Below are 27,730 nucleotides of genomic sequence, written 5' to 3'. Positions count from 1 at the left end.
TTTTTAAGTATATCTGAAAGCAAATATACTTTAAAAAGAGGAGTATTCTACAATTTAATCAGGTGATGCAGAGCAGATATTGTTCTCACTTTACCCAGTTGGTAATACTGTTACACTGACAGTTGACAATTTCCTCTCACAATCAGATACACAATGTCATCCTTTTGTAGCCCCCTCCTCCAGTGGGAAACTCATACATTCTGATCATTTTTGTGTATTCAGTGGCCTGTTTTGTCCTGTTGTTTCAAAGAAGAAACAAATGAGGGCAAAAGAAGACAATTAGCAACAGTATTATACGATAATGTAATGTGACTGCATTTACATAGGACCAAACAAAGATTTCTTTTATTCTCTAATACCAATATTTACAAAATTGAATGAATGCCAAGAACAAGTCAGCGGAACTAAACAACAACACAATAACAAAGAGCTCAGTTTGTGTGATCATCAGCTAGGCCTACGCAATGTGGAGAAGAAGTTAGAAAGCTGAAGCAAGTGAAAGACTGTCATCTAATATACAAAGTCATTTACGTGATACATTACATATGTCGGGTATTAAAACGGGGAACAAAAGCAACAGATACTATTTGAATTTTGTGTTGCAAAAGAAAAGCTGAAACTGTTGGTTGCAAACATCTGTGCCTAAGCAGCATTTTATATTAACAATCAGACACATGCCACGCTGCCATGTTAGATTATGCATCCCTGTTGTACTTTATTTTTATGTGTCACATTTGAGAAATGTGAGAAACTGCCAGTATGCTAACACTTTCTTGGCCATATTCATAAGTAGTAACCATCATGCAAAATTGACACCTGTTTTTTCCTTTCTAAATATGTAAAAAAAATAGCACCTCTTATGTCATTCAGTATGCAAATCTAAGAGTCACAGTATATCGGTTTAGGTGGTTCTTTCTGTTTTGGTAACACTGGGAATGTGTTTTTTTTTAATTATTAGTTTTTATCTAAAATACTGAAGCATACAGATCTAAATTGACATACTGAATTACATAAGAGGTTCTATTTCTACTGTATTTTAGGCAAAAACAAATAATAAAAAAACACATTCTATGTGTTGCAAAATCAAAATCACCTAAACAGATCTACAGGGACTCTTAAACTTGCATACTGAATGACATAAGAGGTGCTATTTTTATTACATCTTTACAAATATGATCCTTTTTCTCATTCTTATTAGATAGATCTGGTTTGCTCTCCACACCAGCCCCTTCGATGTTAAGTTCTTGAGTTATTTGTTCATGCAAATACCCCAACTCTATGAGGACATATCTGAAAAAGGAGTAAATATAAAAATGTCCAAATTTAGAGCCCGTTATTACATATGCTAACGTAAGAAGTCAAATTAAGATAAAACTATAGTTAGTTGAGGAGCAGGTCACAGACTTTGCTTATGAATGCCATGATCTTAAAAGCCGGCATTCTTGATTCCATGAAGGTCATTTATCATAACTTTAAGTATTTGCATGTCATTTAATTTAAATTTTGCCCAGTGGCATTTGTTCAATTGCATGTGTTGTGTCTTGACCCTTCGAACTCCTAAATAGACAATTGCAATGCTGATGACTTCCAAGTTTCCCAAAAAGTGTCTTTGGTTGTCTTTTAACTTCAGAGCTTTAGGGAAGTCATGGTAACTCCCAGCACCCGTCTATCGAACAGCCTGACAGTGAGCCCATTTAACTGGCGCAGTGTTTATATGTATCTTTTGTTGCTGCCATGGTAATACAACATGCCCCCCCCTGAAAAGTCAAAGGTTTAATGAGGAATCCTGCTGTACAAGGAAGCCTTTATTCACAGACCTGATTAGTTGTATTAGGTGGTGGGTACTTTTGTCTGAATGATGAGGGGAGTCTTAACTGTCATGTTTGATATTTATTGATCAGGAAAATACTGGTTAACAAGTGAACATTTATTTTCTTGATTGTTCTGGTAATCGATGTTCACGGTAACAAAAACACTGCTCTTGTCACAGCAGTGCTATCAAAGGGTACAGGCTTTTTCCATTGTTTCTGAATTCTGTCCTTGCTTGCCTAAAGTCACTATCCAAGTGGACAGAGTTTAAATATGATAAGAACAAACTGTCCACTGAAGTGAATGCAAGTGTATGAGGGCCACTACACTCTAGCTTTGTGTTTCCAATAACAAAAAGTGTGTCAAAAGGAGGTCAAAAGAGATTGCTAGTGTTAAATGTAAACTGCAGCTGAAGGCCTCAGTTTAACCGTGGCCTTCATACATGAAGTTCTCACAATAATGGAGAAGTGTTTTCCTTACAAAGGCTTGATGACATTTCCAACTTTACTACAGTATCACCTAGATAGATAATTTAGACATCACTGAATAAAAAGTCTAAACTTTCAATGAATTTGCATGTCTTGCATCTGAGCTATGTTTTGGCTGTGCCTTTGACATTTTAAGTAATTTGCCTCTGAAGAATCAATTGGTAATTGCTTCAGACAATTAGTTATTTCTGCCCTCATAACAGTTCTCCAACCTACCCTAAAAGCTCATTTTCTTCTTTTTATTGAATTCATGAATGTTATGTGTTTGTCTTTACACACCTTGATGAATGTCTTCATTAATTCAATCTTCACAATTAAAGTACCAAGCAGATGTATAAGGTGAATTTAGTGCACTATTAATTACCCTATTCTGTTCCCGTTACTTTTCAGGAGCACAGAACATAACTCATATTAATTAGAGCAATGACACATTTTATGGCAACAGACACTCTTCCTGTTAGTAGACACAATACAGTGACTCTGAAAATACATTTTTATACATAAATTATAAAGAGGCTTATGTCCGTATCCCTCATGTCTCTTTATTCATTAATGTATTTCTTTCGTAATTTATTTATATATATGCATTATAGACCACTAAATTCTACTCATACCAAGTTTTCTGTTAATGCATTAGAGAATACAGGAAGATGTCACAGGGATTTCTTATATATCTCCTTCCCTGTTCCAGAGAAACTAATTAGACTAATTAGAGTGATGCTGTCCTTTTGGAACCGAGAACAACAATGCAAGTTCCACTGATTGCGTTTTTATAATGAAATAAAAAAACTATAGAATAAATAAGAGCATCAGATCATCATTGTAATTTAACCTAACTTGCTGATGCTGCTGGCATTTAAATATTAAACATTCTGTTTTTTACTATTCGTATTATTATTCCATAGTAATTCAGCAGCTTTTTTTTATCCAAGGTGACCTGATGTTTTTTTTTTATCAAACTAACACACCATTTGCTCCATTATGTTCTACTTTATGACTCACTAGGGAAATCCCCATCCTTCACATCGTCATAGACACCCCACTCTCTGACGAGCCAGCCGACCAGGATCTACGGCCATTCCCAAGAGACAAACCAGCTTTTAAACTCTGCTGTGCACCTGGGCTTTGTTTCCTACCCATGGCAGTGTTGTGCTCTAGCGTTTCACCACTGGGAGGCCTGGCTATATCTGTGTCTGAACATAGAGAGCCGCATCTGTCCGCAGGTGTTGTGGTTCTCCTCTCAGGGGTGGGGCTGCTCTCTTGCAGTCTACAGGGCGCCGGCGCTCCAGAGATATCAGTCGTCCGCACCTGTCTGGAATGAACCGCCGGACTCTGCTGCCTGCCTTTCAGAGCACTCAGCTGTGAGTCTCTCTCCTCCAAGGCTTCTTGCAAGTACTCGATCTGCTCCTGTTGCTGAGACACCTGGTTCGACAGCTCAAGAATCAGCTGGACTCTGGTGTCTTCTCCACTTTGGAGCTCAGCATTCATACGCCCGGAGTTATCATCTGCTCAAGAAACATAATCGCAGACTGAGACAATGGCTTACATTTCCTTAATATGATTCCAGTCTCAAAATCATCTCTCGTTCTCACTCTTTAGAGATATTTATGTATATAATGCAGAGTGAAAGAGATGGAGAGAGACTATAGATATACACAACAGACAAATATCACAAATTATTCAAAGTATTAAATGGCTAATCAGCAGAAACTGTCTTTGCTCTGTAAAATAAAACTTTAAAACAATTGATATTTCAATTTATTTTAAATGAACCCTTTGTGACTTCTACTATTGTCTACTTCTACTAAATTTCCTCAAATACAATACTAGTTGTTATTGTGATTCACTATAAAACCTGTACAAGCCATCCCACTGACTAGGAAAATAGGACCTGCAACCTCCTGATCTGGAGGAAGAGGTAATGGTTATCTGGGCTTCTCATACATGACATCAGGATCAATGGCCTACTATCCAAGAGCAGCTGCTGTGTGTTCAGATGAGAGTGCTATTCATGAACTATAAGGGTCAAGCATTATTATACATAGAGGAGTATTGAATTAACATAATGAAATGTCATTCATGTAGCAAAACAAAGGCCGAGCGTTTTGGTTAATACATTAAACTCCAAAACAGCCTTGCTTCGGTAGCCATTTAAAAATGTTTCAAGGGATATACTCAGCTAGTTCATAGAGATGGTTAGTTCCTAATTAGTCAACACAGATTTATTTTAAATCATCAGGTTATAATAGTTTTGTTTGATATATATCTTTGACCTGAATGTGGGTGGGGGATTTGGAAACAATAGCTTTTCTCCGAGCTCAATTAGCCATGCGATGCTGTTACGTGAATGAGTGTTTACACTTAGACAAAGAGACGTATAAACTGCGATACCTACAGCCCTGCAGTGTTGTATGTATTGATTTATTTGTTTAGATTACCTCATGAAATAGCTGTTTGCTGACAACACCAACACTTAACAGATAAGTGTATGGCAATAGTTATGGTCTTTGGCCAGTTAATTCACCAAGAACAAGAAATACCAAATGACAGGAGGGTAACAGTGACCTCTAGTGTGAAGTTTTTCTTCTTGCAGCATTTGAATCTTCTCCTTCATCTCGAACTCTATGATGGAGGCTTCTTGTTTAGCTTCCATCAGTTCTGTCTGAAGTTTTTTCTCTTTTCTACGATGTTTCTGTTTCTTTAACGAGAGAAGAAAAATGTGTGTGAAGGAGACAGAGGCACCAGCATGAAGCCTAAACACAATGTTACAGTGGGTATCCACAACCTCAGCCCAGGGGGAGCCACATTAAAGGGGGTTTATAGTTGTTTAAATCATTTACAACTCTACAACCACGAGACGAGTTAAACTGATCCAACTAGCATTGGTCTGAATAGAACTTATTGTTTGGTAGAAAGGAACTACGCTTTGAACAAATCAATCAGTTTAGATTTATACATGTCGTACATTTTTCTATACATCCAATCAGCCAGTTATCTTTGACGCTTCCCAGATCAATAGCAGAGAATGTATGATACTTTTGATCTGATGTGAACTTCAGACTTATAATCACATTGTAGTCCACTGCATATTTTCTATTGATTATCTGGACCTGGACAAGGGCGTCTGCTAAGAAAAGAATCAAGGTTATTGGGAATAAACCTAGCAAGGTGGATGGAAAATGACAGAAGTGGGAACAATTCAGGTAAGCAGCAATATCTCACAAAGTAAATGACTTCTGAGGACTCTGACTAGGTAAACAGATATGAGTCACACTTTAAATGTATGATTTAAACCGGGTTATTAAAGGGTACTTACCAGGAACACAATCTGTTCTTTGGATTCCTTAATCTCTTGTTCTAACCTCTGAATGTACTATATATAACAAGAAAATACAGATACAGTTATGACTCACTGAATACAGACATGGCTACTGTGCATGATCTGTTGTACACAATCTGTAACATATGGAGGGATGGGTTACTGTCAGAACTGCATCAGCAATGAACACATACAAGGTCAAGTATGTGAGAACAAACCACAGGCATATGAAATATCACGTACGTGCTTGTTATACACAGACAGAAAACACATATTCGCACATGCTGTTTCTCTTTGATATGATATATATATATATATTTTTATGCAGTCACTCTGTTGCAATGTTCAATATTGCAAGAGGGTAACCATTACAATCACAATGCTGGCAGTAATATTTACTCCTATGATAAAACAGTGAAGGGATGCTCATGTCACAGACTGTCAGTCCTGGAGGCCACAACCCAGCAGGTGTTAAATGTCGCTTAGTCTAAATTAGGCAGAAGTTGTTAAAATTTAACTCATTGGAGCCCAGGTGGAGTGATTACCTATAGATGCCACTGCTCTCTGCTGCACTGGAGGCATGCAAACCTGACACAGAATTTGCTAAAACGTTCAGGCTGAGGGAAAAATTAATTCAATTTTAAGAGCCACTGTTCAAGCCAAGCCAAGCCAAGCCAAGCCAATGTTCAAGAGCCACACATTTACAATTCCTAACAGAAATACGAAGTGTCATTGTATTCTTATTGAAAGCTCAGAGTACTTGAAGTCCTTAAAACCCCTGGAATAAGATTTGATACGAAAATTGCAGATGCAGTTCTGACGGTAACTCATTTAGGCTCATTTGCAGGAATATTGTCAATGATTTTTTATAATGGAGAACTCAAGAAATAACCTTCACTATATAAACATATTTTTATCTAACACAATTGAAATGTAGTTATTTAAAGTTTCTAAGAATAACCTGATGTTCCAATAAAACTCACTGGATGATAACAATGAATTAAAAGTTGTTTTTATCTTTTCATTTATCCCACAACATCCAAGTTAAAAAATATTCTAGAAATGTGTAGAAATGTAATTAAAAATAGGTGCTGAAATAGCTTGGTTGGATAACTGTCCACCCCAATCCTAAATTGGCTCAGGTGTAAGCAATCGCCTTCAGAATCACACAACGAGTTAAGTGGCTTCCACTTGTGTTAAAGTGTGGTGATTCACATAATTTCAGTATTAATTCAGTGGTTCTTGTAGGTTCCCTCTGCTGGGTAGTGCATTTCAAAGCAAATACCCAACCATGAGCACCAAGGCACTGATAGGGGGATGTAAATCTCAAAGGAATGAATATCCCTTGGAGCACAGTTAAGACGATTATTAAGAAGTGGAAGGTATATGGTACCTTGTATGTACTCCTATAAATGCTGATCAATTGCAGATGAAAGGGAAAAATCACCCTAATATAATGCAGTTTTCTCTATAAACATAACTTATGGCATGAGTGGTAATGATAATTGAAAACCCATTGACAAATTCACTACATACACCTCTAATCCATATAATGGTAAATATATTTACATAGATATACTGAAGTACTGAAGTGGTAGGAGAAGGCATTTGTCGCATGTCAGTTTAAAACATTTCCCCATATCTACCATCACCAATACAACAGTAAACATAAACCAGCATTTAGCTGTGCGCACCACCTGTGGAATCCAAATACTGAAGATCATCTGACCAAAACATTTTTAATATAAATATTGATGTATATCTGTGTTCTGTAAGTGCTAAACAAAACAGGTCCTGTGTGCTCTACTCCACCCAGCATTGCGTTTTAATTTTTAACTCTTATAACAAGCAGCTTGTTTGTACTTCCTAATGAAATGCACTACTGTATTCAGGTTGGGTGTACAGAACCATACAGACACATAATGGTCCAGGACTACGACATGCCAGGGCTAATTGGAAAGCATAATTGCTGGAGCATAATGCGAGTATGGTCTGGATTTCTTCTGTGGGTTTCTCACTAGTTGTTTCGCTGCCTGTGATTTAGGGTTGGATTAAATCAAATCTTTGACCCAGATGCTAATAGAAAACTACAAATCTGTACATAGCAGCGGTTACATTTATCATAAATTGTATCATTAGAAGAAAGTGGCATCTTACTAAAAATGAAGCAGCAACTGAGTACAGTTTTGTAGTTTTCTATTAGTGGGTGGGTCGAAGTTTTGATTTAATCTGGCCCTAAATTCAACTACTACAAGACAACACAGAAACCTCCACAGCAACAGGATTATTACTGCTAGTAAAGATTCCCATTACTTCACTGTAAACATTTAGTGAACTATTATTTCATTACTTCAAATTACACATTAGAAATGTGATTAACAGAATGCTTATGGTGGCAACTGATGTGCATCTTTCTATACAGTTCTACTATACAGTGTGTTATAATAATAATAAGACAAAAAAGAAAGTAATGAGGGATTTCAAAGTAGTACAGTATTAATGTAGCTAGACTGACTATAGTGAGGTGTTCAATACTATTTTCCATAGTATATATCCCGGAATGCCCAGGGTCACGGTCCTTTAAATACATTATAACAAATGTTTACAATTTAAACAGAATGAAAAAATAGGCCTACCTGCTCTTTCATGTTTTTGTGAGATTCTTCAGATTCCTTTATCTGCAGTTTTAATTCCTCAGTTCCTGCATCATCCACTTTCTCTCTGTGGTTAAAATCCCCTACCTATAATAAACACAATCACTGTAATCCTCATAGTATCACAGTAACACATCCGAGTCCCACAAATCTTACGACCAAGAATTATGATCAACAATCATTAAAATATATCCACAAATATGAATGCAAAATCATGTCAATCATACTTCAACTGCTGTAAAAGCATGCTCATACAGTGATTCATAATCATCATCATAATCACCATATCTCCATTTGTTGTGAGAGAATCCAAGGCACACATGTCAGGCATGCTGTAAGAGAGATGAGAAGTACGACTGTCACTTGATAATGAAGTAAAGTTATGCTGTCTGTCATTGTCTCTTTAAGGAACACTTCAGTGTTTATTTCCCTGGGATTTACTACACAACACCCCCTGCCATTTCTCTTCATTGATGGAAAGATCATGTGTGTTGTCAAAAAAATGTTGGGGAAGCTCTTTAGAAATGACAACTGTACCAGCATTGCTGATAGATCAAAATGTTTATTTGCAATACAAATTAAAAAAATTAAATAGCCTATATTTTTTGTAATTATTGTAAGTTTAAATGTAAAATATAAGGTATACTTTCTTAATACCTTCAGGTAAACCTTCCTGGGAGGGAGCATACAAACACACAAAGGCAGTCAGCTTTCTCACACAACAGGACAATCTTTGTAACTTTTCTATATTTGTAGTAATTGGGCCATTTTTGGGGGTTGTGGAGAACTGGTGGATGCTAATATTAAAAAGGTAATTTCAAGTAATTATACAAGGTAAAATCCAAAGTAATACAGGCATCCAAAAAGCCCAAAGTGGAGTGGGGACGATTCATGTGTGAAAATGTGTATAAAAGCTCCAGTCAGCAGCACACTTATGACTGAGGTAACCACAGCAATCATGAGATTTGATCTCCAGAGCAGGGTGTACAGTAGAGCAGTAAGATGTAGGCCTAAACCACCCCTAATATATGGCTGTGTGTATAAATTGTGTGTAGGCAAAGGTTGAATTTGTTGGATAGTATGACAAATTTCACATTTAATTTCCTCTGCCTCCATCTAGTGGCTGACAGCAGTGTTTCCCCATTAATGTGCTGTGCCAATGTGTCATTTAACATCAAAAAGGTCCTCACACAATTCAATAAACATTAGTAGGGCAAAAATATTTTATGTTATGCCATAATGCAATATATAAATTCCAATAGGTTATGTATCCTATCTTAACTTTAGAGATCCTCACTTCATACGGAGATAAAGACAAATTACCCTCACAGTTAACAAATAACCAGATTAGTTATTCTGAACAGAGAAACTGCATTGCAGTGCTACATTGAGAGACTGGACACCTGGGATACCGAAATATATATTCGAATACAGTACTGCGCATAAGTTTTAGGCAGGTGTGAAAAAAAATGCTGTGAAGTAAGAATGCTTTAAAAAAATAGAAGAATTGATGCTGTTTTGAAGGCAAAGGGTGGTCACGCCAAATATGGATTTGATGTAGATTTTTCTTCTGTTCACTCACTTTGCATTTAGTGAATGATAAATAATCTATTAACATGTCTATTTTTTAAAAGCATTCTTACTTTACAGCATTTTTTCCACACCTGCGTAAGACTTTTGCACAGTACTGTATATTCAAAATAATGCTCTCTACCTAAACAAAATGAGAACCATAGACCAGAGGTTAGCAGCCCTGGAGACCCCTTGTTCTGTTGTTTTCAGTTCCATCTCTGCTCTCAATTATTTACTTAAACCATCCATTGAACAAATAATTGGCCTAATCAAACCTTTTTGATTATTAAAGCATTTGAGTTCTCCAGTTTCTGTCAGATATGCAGTTTGACAAGTCCATTTGAACAATTTATTAGTTCAATTACAATTCCAATAAAGTAATTCAGAGCTCAGCTGGAACAAAAAGCTGCAGCACAGTGATGCCCCAGGACCAGGGTTGAGAATCACTGCATTAGACTATCTAACCTTCATCCATACCCTTCAAGAAACAATTGCTTGGGGAAAAAAATCAGATTGTGGATTTTCTTTTTTGTTTTTGGTTACTTTGTCCAAATCCAAATCTTCATTTAATACAGAAATGGCAATTAATTAGCCTAACACCTAAAATATGTACAGTCTCCTTGCTGATTCAGCATTGCAGTGCAGAAAAGAAAGACATTTCACTATCACCCCTTGTATTACATCAGTAGGTTACCTGCCACATTTGTAGCTGTAAAGGCCTATACAAATATACACCCGATCCAGTCAACAGTAGAAATGCAACCCCAATAAATCATATTCAGAATTAATATTCTCAACTATGATGCTGCATTGCAGTGTTGATAGAAGAGACCTGACTCTATGCACCACTGCATTTGTAAATACATATGAATTTTGGAAAAGAGATGTGAGAAAGATAACATTTGAAATACATAAATATATAATTCCTAACCAGACGTAAACTCTGTACACCAGAACAAGATCATGTTTCTCACTGAAAGTAAGTTTTAATTTAAATGTTATAATAGTGAGGGCAGGCAGAAGGGATTGGCGTGCCACACAAAAATGTATATTAAGTATGTGTGACTTCAGCTGGGTTAACAGGTTGGGAAACACTGATTTACAGGATTACAGAAACAAGAATGGAGAGCACAGAGCACTGCGGGCACTATGAGACGAAATGCTGAAATCCTGTTATACATTTCATAATTAAACAAACAACTCAAATAAAGTATATTTTGGTGCTGGAAAATATTAAAATGTTCAAAACATAAATTGTATTAATGTTCCCCTTTCCTTTCACACAAAGAAAATGAAGAAGCTGCATCAAATCCTTCATCCAATTGAAACCAAACAGTAAATGTTTCAGTTCACACGGTTAATCCAAACTACTGAGAGAAATAGATTGCAACAAATGTTTTAAACACCTGAAACAGGGGTCTGAGAGTATCAAAATAGAAAACTGTTTGCATTCGAAGGGACGGGGAGAGTTTTCAGCTTTTCTCATTTATTTTTCACAGGTCGGCCAATAGTGAAATGGGTACTGATTCGTTACTTTGTTGGTAATGGCTCAAAGCCTTTTTCCATTACAGTGTTATCGAATAGCCCTTTAATCTTAATTGTTATATGAAAATGAAATACTGAAAAATAAATTGAACGTGACCACGCCACCAAGGATTTATCTCTCTAAAGCTGAACATGAATGTCAATCAACCACAGACTCTCTGAAGCTAAATTCCAATAAATAAAAGTAAAATAAATAAAAACTCTCTTTCTCACTTCACTGGAGATGATTATAGCATTTTATATCGCAATGAATATTAATTTATCCACATTCAGAGAACACTGATGGATTTTTTCCCCCTTGGTGTAAAATGCATCTATTAAGTGTTGTTGTTTTTCTCAAAATCATATTGTCATTGTGAAGTTGCTGACTGTGGAAATGACTTTTAACATGTTTTGTTCACAACATAATGATTGTATCCTATCACTAATCCAGATAAGAACAAGTACAATCTTGCATTCAGTCCAGCAGGTTTTCCAGCTCTATTAAAATCACTAACACTACTAACTGACAAGTTCAAATGCTTCTAGTAAGACAGTAATTAGTTGAATCAGGTAGTTATCCATTCAGGTCCAACGGAAACCTGAAGAAACTGCAGGCCTCCGGGACCAGGACTGAAGTTTAAAGCATAACAACACCTGCCACAATTAAACATGCCAATTAAACTCTAGGACAGTGGTTCCCAAACCGGTCCTGGGGGACCCCCTACCCTGCTGGTTTTTGTTCCAACCGAGCTCTCAATTACTTAATTGAACCTTAATTGAAGTAACAATCTGCTTAGATTTTACTTTTTAAATTGTGTAAGAAAATAGTTGTTTCTTCAATACGGTTTTTAATATAATTCTATATTTAACTTAAAACCCCTACTGTTTAAAATAATTAAAAGTCTCTGATTTAGGAAATTATTAGTTCAATTAAGGGTTCAATTAAGTAATTGAGAGCTCGGCTGGAACAAAAACCAGCAGGGTAGGGGGTGCCCCAGGACCGGTTTGGGAACCACTGCTCTAGGAGCTATGCTGACCACATTATCACAGTACACCGACTGTGCCACCAGAGTGCACCGCTTACAAAGTTTGACCTGAACTGAAAAGGTTTTCCTACCTATGTACACTTGACAGAGCTGTCAGAATGTAAGACCTATAGTTGGATTTATTATCTACTATTAAATTCTATTATTTTTTACATTATTTATTAGTTTAACAAATGGCACTGGGGCCATGTAGAAAAAAAAAACTAAAATGTTAAAAGCACTGCAGCCCACAGATATGTGTTGGCATCCTGCATGTGGGCCATCAGAGTCACATGATGAGGTATCAGCCATGAAAGTCCTTGGGGGGTCTGGGGGTGAACACATTTACATCCCCCTTAACTAAGCCAGTGGTTGGGTATATTCAGCAACACAGCTGAAAAGATGATTAAGCAGCAGTCATTTATCTCAACCCTGCTGAAGTTTGTCCTCTCTCTCCTGTGGCGTCCTTGAATGTATGTAGATTTCGTTCTTTATTTGCACTACACTCTTCTCTCTAGTTTTTTTTTGGGGAAGCCTGTGGTGCACGTTGATATTGACCTTTCCTTGCTTGTTTTGCATGAATGGGATATTCCAGAAATCCTGAAATAACATTTTCTTTTCAACAACAACAACAACAACAACAACAACAACAACAACACAATAATAATACAAATAAATCTATATACAGGTGGGGGTTTAAGCCAATATGCATGCTCACATTTGTAATTTTAGTAATTACTACCACCACCACCAGTACCACCTACTAAAAACTTTTAGTAAGGTTAAAATGTGCACAAATGTGTTGCTTTGCTGATCAGTCACTAAAATATGCACGTAAAAATGCATACAAAAAATAATTATATATGCTAATATGCAACACTACATAATCCTTAATTTAGATGTATTTCACTTACCTTGTGTTTTCAGTTGCCGGATTGTTAAACTCGGTTCGAAACTCCGGGTTCAACTTTATCGGCCGACCTGTGCTGCTGCTGCTGCTGCTGGCTCCATTCCCCATGTTATTTAAGTGTAGCAATTGCTACCATGGGAAAACAAAAAAATAAATACGATAACAACTTTAGTTATAAAACAAACAAACAACTGCTTTAGTTTACTTCTGAGGATGACTGGCCTTCTCGCACAGTGGAGCTGTTTGTGCCGCAGTTTGAACTCCGGTTTGTGTTCCTGTCAGTGGGTTCCCTGGCAACAAAGTGTCTGTGCAGTGAAGTGGAAAGTGTGCATTGCATGACTAACCTGAGCCCCCATTCGTGCAATGTGCAGCACCTGTACCTGCCAAAGGGTATTTTGGGGGGTGCATTAGAATGCATCACTTAAACATCACTCATCATCTCAGTTTAAGTTGATACTATTGAAGAATTGACGTGAAACTTAGTGTTTTACTATGTAGGTGCTTGCATGTTTGCAAAGTTTGATTTTTTTTATTATTGCTTTTTTAAACAGTACTAATTCCTGCAATTTAAGAGGCGTTTTCAGTTTCTAAACATTGTATTATAGTATTATAATTATAGTATAGTATAGTAGTAGTATAGTATAGTATTAAGGTCTATATGATGCTGCTTGGTAATTCAAATATTCTTCTTCTCCCTCAGAACAGCTTCTATTTTCAACCCAAAATCTGGCAATGCTTTTTAGAACTGCTTTGCTACACATTTTCTATAAAGAAGTAGACAAGTTCTATTTTGTATACAAATGTGCCTTTGCTAAGCTGTTTAACTGAGATATAGCAAACTGTCAAAGGGGGGACATGAAAGAAAATGTGATGTAGTTTTCCATCTAGAATGCACTTTCTTAATAGGACAGCAGTGCTTTTTAATGAAAGAATCTAAGCAAAATGCTGGGAAGTCTAGACGAAGCATTAGAACTGTATTGAGAAGGATTATCATCTGTGACCCAAAAAACGGTGATATCTCACATCCTAATGAGATGATGTGTAATTTCAGTTTGGTGTGGATTTATAATTCTTATCTTCAACAGACAATAAATAAATACATAATCCAGAAGTCAATGCCTCAGTTTTCAGTGGCATCTTTTCTTTAGCTGGAAACAAATAGTAGCTGATAGCTAATCTCAGAAACGGTGTATGAACTATGGTTCATTATGAAATCTGCATATGTATGTTAATGTGTAGATACTTAAACTCTGTATGAATGTAGACGAATGCACAAAGCACACAAATAAAAAATGTATACAGCATAAGTACAACCATAAGTTGATTAAGGGTAGTAAAAATGCTTTTGGAACCACAATTTAGGTATGACATTGCAAAAACAACAACCACACATATGTGAACCTAAAAACTATAAAACTAATTGGTCTTGTGATTTCTATTATGGCAAAAATAACTATAGACGTGTTTAATGTTAAATGCTTATTACCATTATGAAGTAATTGTATGCTTAATTTAATCTCATTTACATTAATGGCACCATGCAAACCAAATAAATAGCAAGTGCAAGTGTGCTCTGTATATATAAGACCAACCACAAGCTGATATTTGGAAATATTTATCAATAAGCAATTATTATTAAATCAAAATACAATAAATATGTTCTGCGCCAATACAAATGCATTAGTATGAACATCATTTTGTACTGGGGAAAGTGCCCATTTGTGCAGAAAATACCTATTTTCCAGCTATTTAGAAGGCACACATTGAATGCTAATGGGATAAAGTGGGAAATCTGAATCTTTGCTGTTGCACTAGATTGAAGAAGGTACCCAGTGAGCACAGTACATCAGATACTGAAGGACAGAAGTTACGGTGTTATAATTTTTTCTATTAATTGAAAAATGATCCCATTTGTAATTTACAGTCATTGCACACATGTATTGTTAGCGATAACCTCTCATTCAGCAGATTTCTTCAGCAATAAAGCCCAAGAGCTTTTCAGATGTTCCATTTGCTGCTGGCCGGACAATTGTAATCAGGCACTCAACCAGCTATTAGAAACATAATCATACCTTTAGGCTTTTCACTGCCAAGAATAGCATTCAACTATAGTAGAACAAATTCTTAGGTCAGCATAGATAGAGCGCTGTTAACATTTTTTCAATACCTTCCTTTCAAGACACACATATACACACACACACACACACACATTATTATGGGGTGGAGGGAGGACAAATGCTTTCAAAACCATTTTATTTGTACAATTTCTAGTGCATGATCTCTTTTAAGATGTTTTAAGTATGTGGCAAGATATCTCCTTGCCGCAGATGGTAATTGCAGAAATGGAGTTTGCAATTATTTACATTATAGCTGAATTACTTAGTAATTATCATGTGTTATATTAAGTATCTAGAAACTGAAATTGTGATTGTTTAGCCCAATAATATAGTTCTGGCAACTACAGCAAGGAATTACGAGTTGTATTGCACAGGAATTTCAAGGCCAAAGCCTTAACACACAATGCTGAGCATAGTTTTTAACAGTAGTCTGGTCATTGAACAAGCTTTTTAATAGCAATTTAGGCCTAATATTAATTCAGTGTACAGCTGCAACTACAAACGCATTGTCACATTATACTTGATTTCTTGTTTATCTTCTATATATCGAAAAGACACAGATAACGGGTGTAAAACAAAATACAAATGTAGTCTTCTACAGTGTATTCAATAAATAAAGTTTATAAAGTTACTAACAGTCTGGACTGCATTTAACGAAGGCATGTTTGAGGGTGTGCTTGTGGCAGATTTGGTAGCTAACAGCAATAGAGCTTCACACTGTATCATTAAATGAAACTTTGATGTGTTAAAAGAGCAAGAAAACCCTGTAAGAGCTAGATCATTTTCCACAAAACACACATCCCTGTTTTTGTGGTGGCCTTGGTTCTTTCAAATCTGTATAGGCATAACTGTTTTTCTGAAAGATTTCAAGGTTTCCATCCTCGTGTAAACAATATCCTGTGTTACAAAGTGCACAGCAATCCTGTCAGTCTCGGACTGCCTGACATTCAGAGTCAAAGGCCGCATGGGTGTTATGCCAAAGCGTAATCAAACTGTCCCTTCTCCAGGCCATCCAGCCCGTCTGCCCAGGTGGAGGTGGGCATGCTCCGATAGGGGTCGAGGAGGATGCGGAAACACCTGACAATAAGAATCCCCAGGAAAATAAAGAGGAAAATAACGAAAGCGAACGTCGTCTTCTGTTCCAGAGTCATACCCGTGTCCGTGATGGCGTCCCCTGCTGGTAGTAGAGTGGAAGTGAAAGGCTCACCATCCATCATCCAGGAGAGTTGCAGCGGATAATCCCAGAATATCGTCTTTCTCATCATCAGTTTCCCATTGCTGAGCTCTTTAGGATAAACCTTTTCATCTACAAAACATAGGCAAAAAAGAGGTTCTGTCTCGTTTCCATTTGTAGCTGTTTTTATCACTAAATGTAGTGTGGTGCAAATACAGATTGCTTTAATTGAGCAGTTTTGAAGTCTAGAAGTCAAGAAAGTAGAACATCTGGGCCTACTACTAATAGTTTTATAGCTTGCAATTATTTTTATAAGAATAAGAACAGGTACAATTGCAGCAAAAACATCTGGAAAATTACGCAACCAACAGAAAAATAAATACATGTTGGAACCCAAAGGTACTAAGAAGAATCTCATTAGGATTTGCTTTCTTTAAAAAAATCAAGTGTTTTACTGATCATGCCCAACAACTGCTTTGATCTCCTATGTAATACTTAGCTTCATTTTAAATTAATAATTCAGAGCCTCAACCTGTTACAAAATAAAATCCATGTATTAAAAATGAAAACTGATTACAGACCATCAGGGTGAAATCCCTGTTCTCCATAATTAGACAAGCATTACACAATGTGCACTCACCTGGTGTACTCATTGCGCTCGTTAGTTTTCATGGTTGCTACGGGATCACTCAAATTGTGACTTGAAGGCAAATACAGTGAGAATTGCAGGTAATGATTTTCAATGGCGTTCAGTGTTTTTATAGATCAACGTTTTGTGCAAGTGGATGAGGGTGTGATTCGAATAACTCCTGGCTGTCCTCAGTGTACAACTGGATGGGAAGACTGGGGGAAAGTAGTGCTCATAGTTAAGCAGCTTATTGTGATTTGTGAAGCTGGGTGTGTGGATGGATCAGAGTGTGAAATTATACATTGGTAAAGATCTCTGTAATGCCAACAGCATCTTGCAGAATTAGAACACGTATACCCACAGCCCACTAAGCTATCACCTACTGCTTAAACATGTAAGTAATATAATTTTAAATTTAGTGCAGTGCAGTTATCAATGTCATGGCATGATACCAAATAGGTAAAAGGCTTTATCAGAGGTGTGGGTGAGGTTTTAAATAAATACCGTCTAGTTATAGCCAAGGCCTTCAATCTGCAAACATATTTGATTGAATATTTACAGTGAGAGCCAGTCAATTGATTACAGCGACTGCCAACTGTCGAGCTACAGCAACTGTCAGATATCGTTAATGTGGAAAAATGAAAAAAGAAATCTCCTGTCTAACATGCACCCGATTGAAAGAGACAGGAAGGTACAAGCTGTTAAGGCAATATAGTCTGGCAGTGCAGACACTGCAGGTTTTCTAACAGGGTGGTATGCTGGGCTATGCAGCAGACTGCATATCAAGGAAATGATTTTCCTGAAATTCACTCAGACATAAAAACATGAAAATGAGATGTGATCAAATGTTTTATGTGAGCATTTGTGGCTACAGTTTATCTTCAGGTTAGTTTGGTCGTTAAACATGCAATGACGAATTGCATAAAGTCAGTTCCCATAAACATAAACATCAGGTAATGCATTTACAGACAAATTGTTCTTCTGACTCTGATTATGAGTGATGTACAAAAAGGACAAGGCTGAATGAAGTCATATTATTATTCAAAACTGAAGTAAAAAAAATACCATGACTATTACTGCACTATATTACTATGATATTTGCAATTCCTAAGCCACCATGAACTGAATATGTTCTCTAGTTACTTTATAAAAAGGAAAACAGGTGTGACAGGAGCATCTAATGAGCTTCAAACTTGCCCTGTATGTAAGTCTGTGTCAGCATGAGGTTTAACTCACTAAAATGAATTAATTTGTAGGCTGCTTTTGTTTCTGCTCTCCATCATAAAATCTCTGAATTGTGTGGAACAAGACAGCGGAATTGTGGGAAAGGTGGCAAAATACTACAATTACATATTTGTGATATGTCAAAATCTACCTTATTTGCTGTAAAGGTAAATAAGTGCTTTACATATTCATATTTTAGCATTGAATAGATTTCATGACAGATTTCTCTATGTTTGTCATTTCTAATATAGAAGCTGATTATTTTTAAAGGCATTGTATATGCCAGTACGTATTGTGATATTTTGACAATATTATACTGCCAACATTTATGGAATTTTACGGCCCGTAGATCTGCCGATGCAATAATATACCATGTCGCAAACCTTGCTGTTCAACACAGTGGTTCAAGGACAATTGTAGTTTAATTATTTCATGGGCCCCTTGGAGGTCAGACCTTAATCCCATCAATCACCTCTGAAATTAACTTTAACACCAAATCAGGGAGAGATCGCAGAAGCAAACTTCTCTCACTAGAGACAACAGCAACAACAACATTCCTTTTTGGAATTGGTGGCACATAATTCCTCTGGCTATCTTTCAAAAGGATTACAGCAGTCATAGCAAAAGGTGGGCCTGCTCCCAATTAGATACACAGTGAACAGCTGTCCAGTTCAGTTGTCTCAATACATTTTCCAACATGGTTTCTATGTATATGTTTTTTAAAAGCTAATAATTGGAATAAGAACAATGATTTTTAGAATAACTGTGCAGTTTTCTAAGGAGACTCTTTTTGCAAGGTGACCCCACAAATATTCAATATGGCCTCAGTCTGGAACCCATCGCAGGGACCTATGCATATAATCTCGCCAGTTATCATAAAAGTATGCTTATCGTCAGGAATTGTCAGAACACACTTGCATGCAATCAGCTTTTGACTACATGCATTTAGCCATAATTCATGTGATCCAAGAAAACAACAACAAGGTGTAACTGTTAGAGCCATCAGGTACTGTACCCCTTCCACACTACAATGAGATGCCACCACCGTGCTTCTCAGGAGAAATCACACAGCTGTCCCTGCATCCAGTGCCGTGCACAGACATTTTGGGGGGCAGTGGCTCAAGCCAAAAAAAGGGCATCCTCTTCGTGGGGGAGAGGCTGACGAAGTGCAGTGAGGGGGGCAGGGGGGGGAAAGCTGCCGAAGTGCGGACTGGGGGGCAGGTGATCGGGAAAAAGGGCATGTGCTCTGCACAGGTTGAGCCTTACCTGTGCACGTGCCTGCCTGCATCACTCTTCCTGCCATCCCCACAAACATTATCGCCCACTGTGAAGAATCCTGGCCACGGTGCACCTCGCAACAAACTCTCTACAGCTTTCTGACTGTGAATGGTGCACTGAGATATTACTACTGAGTAATTCAGATGGTGTAGCTTTCTTTTCGAAAGAAAGCTCGGTCTACTTGTCTCACTCTATTTACTTTTTTGGTATAATATGAGTTCAGAGGAGAACTTCACATCCCTCCACACCAACAATGTAAAGTGTCTTCCTCACTGTAAGTGTGCAACTATTGGCCACATCTTTTCCCTAGATCTGCTGCTTATAAGCGCTCCCGAGCATCGATGTTATGTTCTACTTCTTGACCCCACCTGACCACCAGTAATCAGCGCACATCTCACACCCTGTTAATTAAAACTTACATAGCACAGTTGTGAGTTATCTGTCTATTAAAATGAGGGATTTGACAAAGCTAATAGTGAGAGAGTTAGAGGCTAGAGATCAGTGAAGTTACAGATTGAAGGCCGTGTATAAGGACAGATTAGGAAGGACCAAGGCTGATAAAGAGAATTCTGAGAAACAAAATAGATTTTGATTTAGTTAAACATAGCTCAGCTGCAGGTTAATTAACCCTCCATCCCAAAACATTGAATAACATTGTAAAAAAAATTAAAACGTAATGTAAAACTGAAATTCCCAACTCTGCGAGTACTGTAAAACATCTTCATACATACCCATGTGGGTATGAAACAATGTGATCCTATTTGGTGAATGATTCTATTTGAAAAGCCATCCTGCCTCCCTTTGGTTCTAATTGCCCAAGGCAAATAACTGGGTATACATGGAGACCCTACAGAGAATGTATTAGAATAACACTTAGCTATATTATTATAGATTATAGACCATTATATCATCTGGACTTATCTAGCAGAACCTACAGCAATAGGTAGAAGACCTGTCATTGTAACAACTGTAGGCCTCAACAATAGCTGTCAGTTTGATATAATTTCCTTTAAAACAGCTAATGTTTTAATCTCTTAGGAGTTTATTATGCTTGATCAGTTTTAGATTCCAGCTTCTCAGTACAATGAGGGTTATTTCCTCCATTAGAAAGAATTAGACTGTCTCAGGTGTGTGAGCCGGTAAACGTAAATGTGGGTGACAGTCTGAATTTAAACTGGTTTGCTCTTGTCTGCTGCCAATGGCAACACACAGGTCTGAAATCAAATCAGTTTCACTACTGACCGCTACAGAGAACCCTGGCTTCCTAATACCGATATTGACTAACAGTGATTTTTAGCTTTAATTAGGTAAGCTTCAGACATGCCTCGTAATGGTTTCTGTGCTCATTACCTGATCTTAGCAGGGAAAAAACACATTTATGGTGACAATGTGTATTCTGTTTCAATTATACATTTTTTTAGGCAGAAATATTTTGTTCAATTTACTTAGAAAGAAAATAGATGATTTTTACATTAACACTTTATCTTTTACAAAGGGTAGGCTAATGCACGAGTTGCAAAGTGTGCGCATTTGGCAACTAAAGCCAAGGGTGATGCTTTTAGAAACCAAGGCCAGCTAATTTCTTCTATCTTGTAATAAAACAAGTAAAACTTACAGTTATATAAACTCAACTAGTGCCTCACAATAACATGAACACTGTTTTAGATAAAACACTATGACTAGGATGATATGATTGTTAATGCGGATTACATGTTTTGCAACAAAACTGTAATAACTGTGATTATATTTGCTCTGTGGGTAATTCGGCCAATTAGCAATAGGTAATTGGAATCGTGTGTTATCTGATTGACCATTGCTGAGATAACCCCAGTGAATACAATGCACTTTTAAATAGCTGCAGATAAGTCTTTAACATATGAAATACATAATTCTGGTATTATAATCTGTTTAATCACAGGTATATGCAGTATGCATGTGTGGTAGTTAGAGTTTATAATGTTTTATATGTATTTTAATGATCATGTTTATTTTATTTTTTAAATACACCAAACTGTATACTTTTTTATGTAAATCAGCAGAGAAAGCAGCAATGAGGATTCTGTCAAAAACATGAATGGTGTGACTGCTTCATGCACCAGTTGAAAAAAAAAGATGGCTAAAAAAACACATTATGTGTTTTATATTACATGGCAGGTAGTTTATTTCTTAACTTCAACACATACTTGTCACTAAGGAATTGAGAGCACAGACAGCCAATTCATTTCTGCTTTTTTATATTTGCATAAGTGATGTTAAAGTTAACATTTGCACAAACATGATAACCTCAAAATCTTTCAGCTGAATACAGCTTGACTGATAGGTCATATTAGTTTAGACAATTAGTTAAGTGTGGAGGTAACAATGCCTTACAATTATAATACTACAAACAATAAACAAAGGTATATTTTTAAAGCAGGCATTCAAATAGTTTTCTAACATTAAAACAAAGCTTTCTGTTTTAAATAAAATTACAATTGTTTCCTTTCTCTACAGACAGAAAGCCATCTTAATATACCCTTTATATGCAACATATGTAAATATACATTACAATTAGGAAGAATCTAAACAGGGATCTAGGGCATGAATGGGATTTGCAATAACAATGTAAACAGCCATTTTACATTGTCATAATAAATAAGCCTCTTTTTCATAGTTACTAATGTAACCCAAAGCATGGCATCAGTTTCACGTTCACTTGTCAACAAGTGAAATAAAGACCAATAGCTATGGGAGAGTTAGCTGACATACAATTTTGCATGAAGCTACTCAATTTCCTACCAATTGCATTCACACGGCAAACAAGTTATTATGCAACAACCTTAGTGTTTCCAGGATCAAATCCCAAGTGCCAAAATACTGCATATGCATTTGCAATCTAATTGCACAAGCTTAAGAACCAGCACATGCTACTCACAAACGCATGCACAACATAGATGCAACAATTGCAGAAAGTCAAAATGCACTGCTACCTTTGTCTGTCTGTGAGAAAGCCGGATCCATTTCCAGAAATCAGTTAAAGAAGAACCTGAAGGTTTTGCCCATTCTGTTTTTTCCCCTCTCCTTTTTTAGAAGTGCAGCATTGAAAGAGCACAACAAAACAAATGAAAAAAAAAAGATGCTATAGAAACTAAAGCTCAGATGATAGGCTGAACGCCATGATCCTTCTTAAAGGTCCACATCCAGGGTGTAATTCCTTTCACAAAATCAAGGAATCACAGAACAATAAAATAAAAGAAGCAGTCTCTTCCCCTCAGCCCTGTGCTCAGCAGCTGCACCTCATGTGTGGCTCCTTCCGCGGAGTGCAGACAGACTCTCTCTAAGCTGTGGGGCTGACAGATAATGCTTCTGAGGAGCATTAACATTCAACAGGAGTATGAAATCACTGGGCATTCCCACACATTCATACACAATCATAGAGCCGGGAATCTGTCGCTTCTTTCCCATTGACTGCTGTCAATAATCCATGCTTTGATGTCAATTAGCCCCCACCTTGTTTAATCTGATAGACCCTTTATTGATCTGATTTTGTGACCTTCTGGTAAATTCACTTAATTGGAAGATTTCTACTGCACAGTGTTTTGGACTATGCTTTGCTTTTTAGATTGATAAATACATAAATACATATTCAAATTATGTGTATATATATATACACACACACACATATTTGTGTATACGCTGTGTATAAATGTTTATATGCAGATAGATAGAAAGATCGATAGATAGTCACAAATACACAGCTAGACAATAAGCATTGCACAAAAAACAATACATTGTCTCTAATCTTTTGTAACAGTGCATGCTACAAAGGCATTAATGCTGATTTAAATTGGTAGTACTTACAGTCTATGTGACCACAAATTAATAGCCTCTTTTGTAGGTATTGATTCTTTTGTAAAGGAAAAGGCTTAAGCTTTGAAATTTGTGTTGACTCTAACATAAGTATTGCACTGCACTTAACATGGGCACGATTATATTAAACCAGCTAACTCTCCAGCCACCACTCTGTTTATATTTCCATGTGTGGGTGGGTTTAATGTGTGCAAGAGCGACTATGGGTTTGTAGCAAGGAGAACTTCAACATCTTCCATGTATAACAACTGTTGTGAAAAAATGGTCCTGGAAATTGAGCATCCAGCTTTTGATGCAAGGATACCAGGCTGTGTATTAGTGTTTCCTTGGGTTGTGTTTGAAATGGCTATAAAAGCTCTTGATTTCAGAAGTAAAAGAGTCACCAATGCTGATACAGTACTATTTTTACAAATTTTAGATGTGAACCACAAGTCAACCACAATAATAATAATATAATAAACATATCAGAATAATATGTTTATATATGTATTTGTATGCAAGTATATGTATATTACATACAGTTAAATGCTTACTGTTCAACTTACAACAGTATATCTTATAACAGATATGTGTAGCTACAATCACTTCCTTATGGCAAACAAGTTATACATCTGGTGTTATGCCAACTACCGAGACAGTACTTGTGTGCAGGTTCAATAACAAATACTCAAATACTTTGATGTTTTTGCAAAAGCCATAAAATAATGTTTTTTTAATGTACAGTGGACAGATGCTATTTTGAACACCCTTTACAGATGAGTGGTTTAAATGGACAATGTTTTGCCTTCTTATTGATCCTTTTCTTCAAGGCTAATTTAAGTCATATTGTCAAGTGCTGTAATAGATCTATGACTCATCTGAAATGTATTTTCCCTCTTCTGGGTTATGTTTTCATCATTTCCTTACTCGTCAGAACACACAGTGGTATAGACTTATGAAAAAATGCATTTCTTACAATGCCACCAGAGGGACCAATCTAACAACTGAGATCCAGACGAAAAGCTAACAATCCTTTTTATTATGGTGCATTGTGTAAGTGGGATACCTGCAAAGAGTCTTCAATGGTTGTTTTCAAACCAAGTAAGTTATTAATCTCGCCGGGTAGTAGGTCTCAGTGTACGCTGCAAGAATGATAGGTATTGCTAATGACCTTTAAAGCCTAGACTCTGATGTTCATTTAATATGTTGCTGTTTCCCCCTTGTGGGCCAAGATTCGATTAACAGTGCTAGTCCAAATAAGTTCCCATAAACTATTAAATAAAAGTATTTTATTTACTTGATATTTTGTCATGATAAGCAGGGATTCATTCGTATGAAACATAAAATACACCGGCAAAGTTTGTAACAATGCACCAAAAGTGCAGACTGAAACAGGAGGACAGCTGACAGAGGAGACAGGCTGGTCTGGATATCCGAGACGAATTCCTTCCTAACCAGCATTCAGCTGGCTGCTTTCAGCTCCTTTAAAACAATGTAATCATGTGGGGGGTTGCAGATGGAAAACCTGTGAGGAAAATGTCAAAACATTTATGGTGGGCTCTGAACTGTGATGACTGGTCAAAAGAGACTTCGGTTAAGGGTGTTGTGAATACATGAAACAATGTTGAAAGTTTTAATTTCCCAGAGGAAACTATTTACAAGAAGGTAAACAAGCGAACGATGGAAATAGTACTGTGAAGGCTTCTGATTATTTTGTTGGTGCACCGACAGCCTGATCTCCAATAGCCCAAACCCTCAGTTAATTGTGCACCCCCACTCTAGTAACGGTCAGCTATTGACATCCAGACCCATGATCCTGTCACGGGTGTCACTGAATCCTAATCTAGTCCCACTACGCCACCCCAGTTTAGTTACGCGAGATGGGGACTCGCTACCACCCAAGTAGTCACACCTTCAGGTTCGGCAAAATCTCAGGACATACACCAAAGACACAAGGCAGTCATTGAAACAAGTGTTATATTCTAAATAATAAAATGTTATCCACAGTACACAATCATAGCAGCAGCAACTAGCAAACCTCTAGCAAAGACTCAAACCCAGGACCCCTTGAGCTGTGAGGCAGCAGCACTAACCACTGCACCACCATGCCACCCCTAAAATGTTAACCACAATCCACAATCATAGCAGCAGCAACTAGCAGGGCATGAAGTCTGTTAGTCCCACAGGTAAATTAATCCAGTTAAAATTAACAGTTAAAATTGCTATTAATGGTCTGGGCAAAATAAAATACTAAAACCAATACAAAAGCTAAAATTAGAAAAATAACTATACTAAAACCCTGACTAAAAACTAAGCCCAAAACCATACCCCCTAATCACCAAGTCCATAGCAGCACTATACAAGTAAAATAAGGGAAAAATAATAAATAGCCCTGATGCACAATCCCATATACGGTGATCGCAACCAGTCCAAACTGGCCTAGAACATGGCTCCCGTCCCAGGCTGGGGAGGAAGATCCTTCCAAATGGCACTCCTCTCCAAGCAGACCCACTCATCCACACAACCAGCGTCGATTAAAGAAAGAGGAAGAGAGAGAAAGAATGGACAGGCTCAGGAAAAGGACACACTCGCTCAAAGGTAAGTGCTGCACACAGAGACAGAGACAGAGACAGAGACAGAGACAGAGACAGAGACAGAGACAGAGACAGAGACAGAGACAGAGACAGAGACAGAGACAGAGACAGAGACAGAGACAGAGACAGAGACAGAGACAGTATTGAATATGTCCCTTTCTCACCCTTTACTGTGCTTCTCTCCCTTTGTGCTGGTTGTGAGTGAAGGGTGGGGCGCTGTTTAGTGAAAACAGGTGTGCCACATTAGCTGTCAAAGTCCTGTGTGTTCAAGCATAAGTGAAAATAAGTGGAAACAATCAATCAATTAGTGATAATCAAACAATTCTTGTAAAATAAATCAATTATTGAATAATGGAAATAAATCAAAGAACAATAAAGAATAATATAAGTGCATATGAAAAAAATAAGGAATTACACGGACTGTTGGCACCCTCTGTGACAATCCCTCTACTGTATTGTAGAGGAGAATACAATCTTCGAGAATATACCAAGGTAGCAGGAAGGGCCAAAACGGCAATGGAAGGACATACACGCAGAAGGTAAGACCTGCATAAAAATGTAGCCGTTATTGTTACCTAATATTGTATTTGTCTGGGAGTTATAAATGATCTGTGTTCAAAACCTATTTCACCCTTCTCTGCACAGATACTTCATTTATACATGTAGAAAGTGCTTGGAGCAAACCCTGAATGGAAAGCTCCTCTAGTATATTGAGATTTTATTTTTATTTTTAAGAATGTACCTTTTCATCTTCTTAATCTATACACAAGCATCTGCTTTGAACAGACCTTTCCTCCTTTTATCAAGTTCTATAGCCCATTATTTCAAACACAGCACCTTCTGAAAGAAATGGCTTTCTGTTCACTTGAATTGGAATGTTTCCTAATTTAGGGAACAGATGTGATACTACATAAAACTGACTAAAATGGGATTGTCATGCCCAGTCAGAGCTGCTGACACCTTGGGATCTTCTCGAATGGCGTGTGTGTCTCAGTCATCAAAGATATATGAGGAGAGTTTTCTGAGAAGCTGATCTCAGTCCTGCCTCTTCTTCCTGAAAACCATACATTGGCAACTACTCCTTCTTCATCAGTAGAAATGTGTGCAAGTCATGCTCACACACACCAATGGATAAAGAGGTTCGCAACTCTTCAGCTGTGAATCTATGCATGTACTTTTTCTAACTGGATGCACCATTAAAGATATCTTCTCTTCTGTGGCGTTGGCAAGCCTATAAAAATATCCCATATTCCTTGTCTGCAAAGGCTAAATGTTTTTTTTTGGGGTGGAGGGTGCACATACTAGAATGTGATCTGTTTAATCCCTGCTGTGGCTTGTACAAGGCCATTACTTTTAATTTGCTTACATGTCATTAAATAAGGGGCAGCATAGTCTGTAACTGAACAGAAATACATTTACGTAATTCAGCCACCAAAACACAGCTTGTTTAATTAAATTAAGGAAGATCATTACATTTCTCAGGGTCTCCCAATCTCATCATACAGAATTACTGCAGTAGGCCTATTTGGGCTGCTTTGAAATATATATATTTTTTAAATGCACTGCACTAGTAGATACACTTC

General features: G+C 37.1%; 1 protein-coding gene across 1 annotated transcript; it reads right to left on the bottom strand.

Moving 5' to 3' along the window:
- Positions 1 to 38: 38 nt before the first annotated feature.
- LOC136755011 (kinesin heavy chain-like) lies at positions 39 to 23,094 on the bottom strand. The gene is made up of 8 exons (XM_066711360.1): positions 22,695 to 23,094; positions 16,575 to 16,727; positions 13,309 to 13,433; positions 8,554 to 8,602; positions 8,253 to 8,357; positions 5,614 to 5,670; positions 4,863 to 4,995; positions 39 to 3,802 (listed from the first exon to the last, which is right to left on the bottom strand). The coding sequence occupies exons 2-8, from the start codon at positions 16,629 to 16,631 to the stop codon at positions 3,318 to 3,320; spliced, it is 1,011 nt and encodes a 336-aa protein (XP_066567457.1). The 5' UTR covers positions 16,632 to 16,727; positions 22,695 to 23,094; the 3' UTR covers positions 39 to 3,317.
- Between the last annotated feature and the right edge of the window lie 4,636 nt (positions 23,095 to 27,730).

Source organism: Amia ocellicauda, chromosome 8 (assembly GCF_036373705.1).
Source record: "Amia ocellicauda isolate fAmiCal2 chromosome 8, fAmiCal2.hap1, whole genome shotgun sequence".
In the NCBI taxonomy this organism is placed as follows: Eukaryota; Metazoa; Chordata; class Actinopteri; order Amiiformes; family Amiidae; genus Amia; species Amia ocellicauda.
This window is presented reverse-complemented; position numbering and strand designations above follow the sequence as displayed.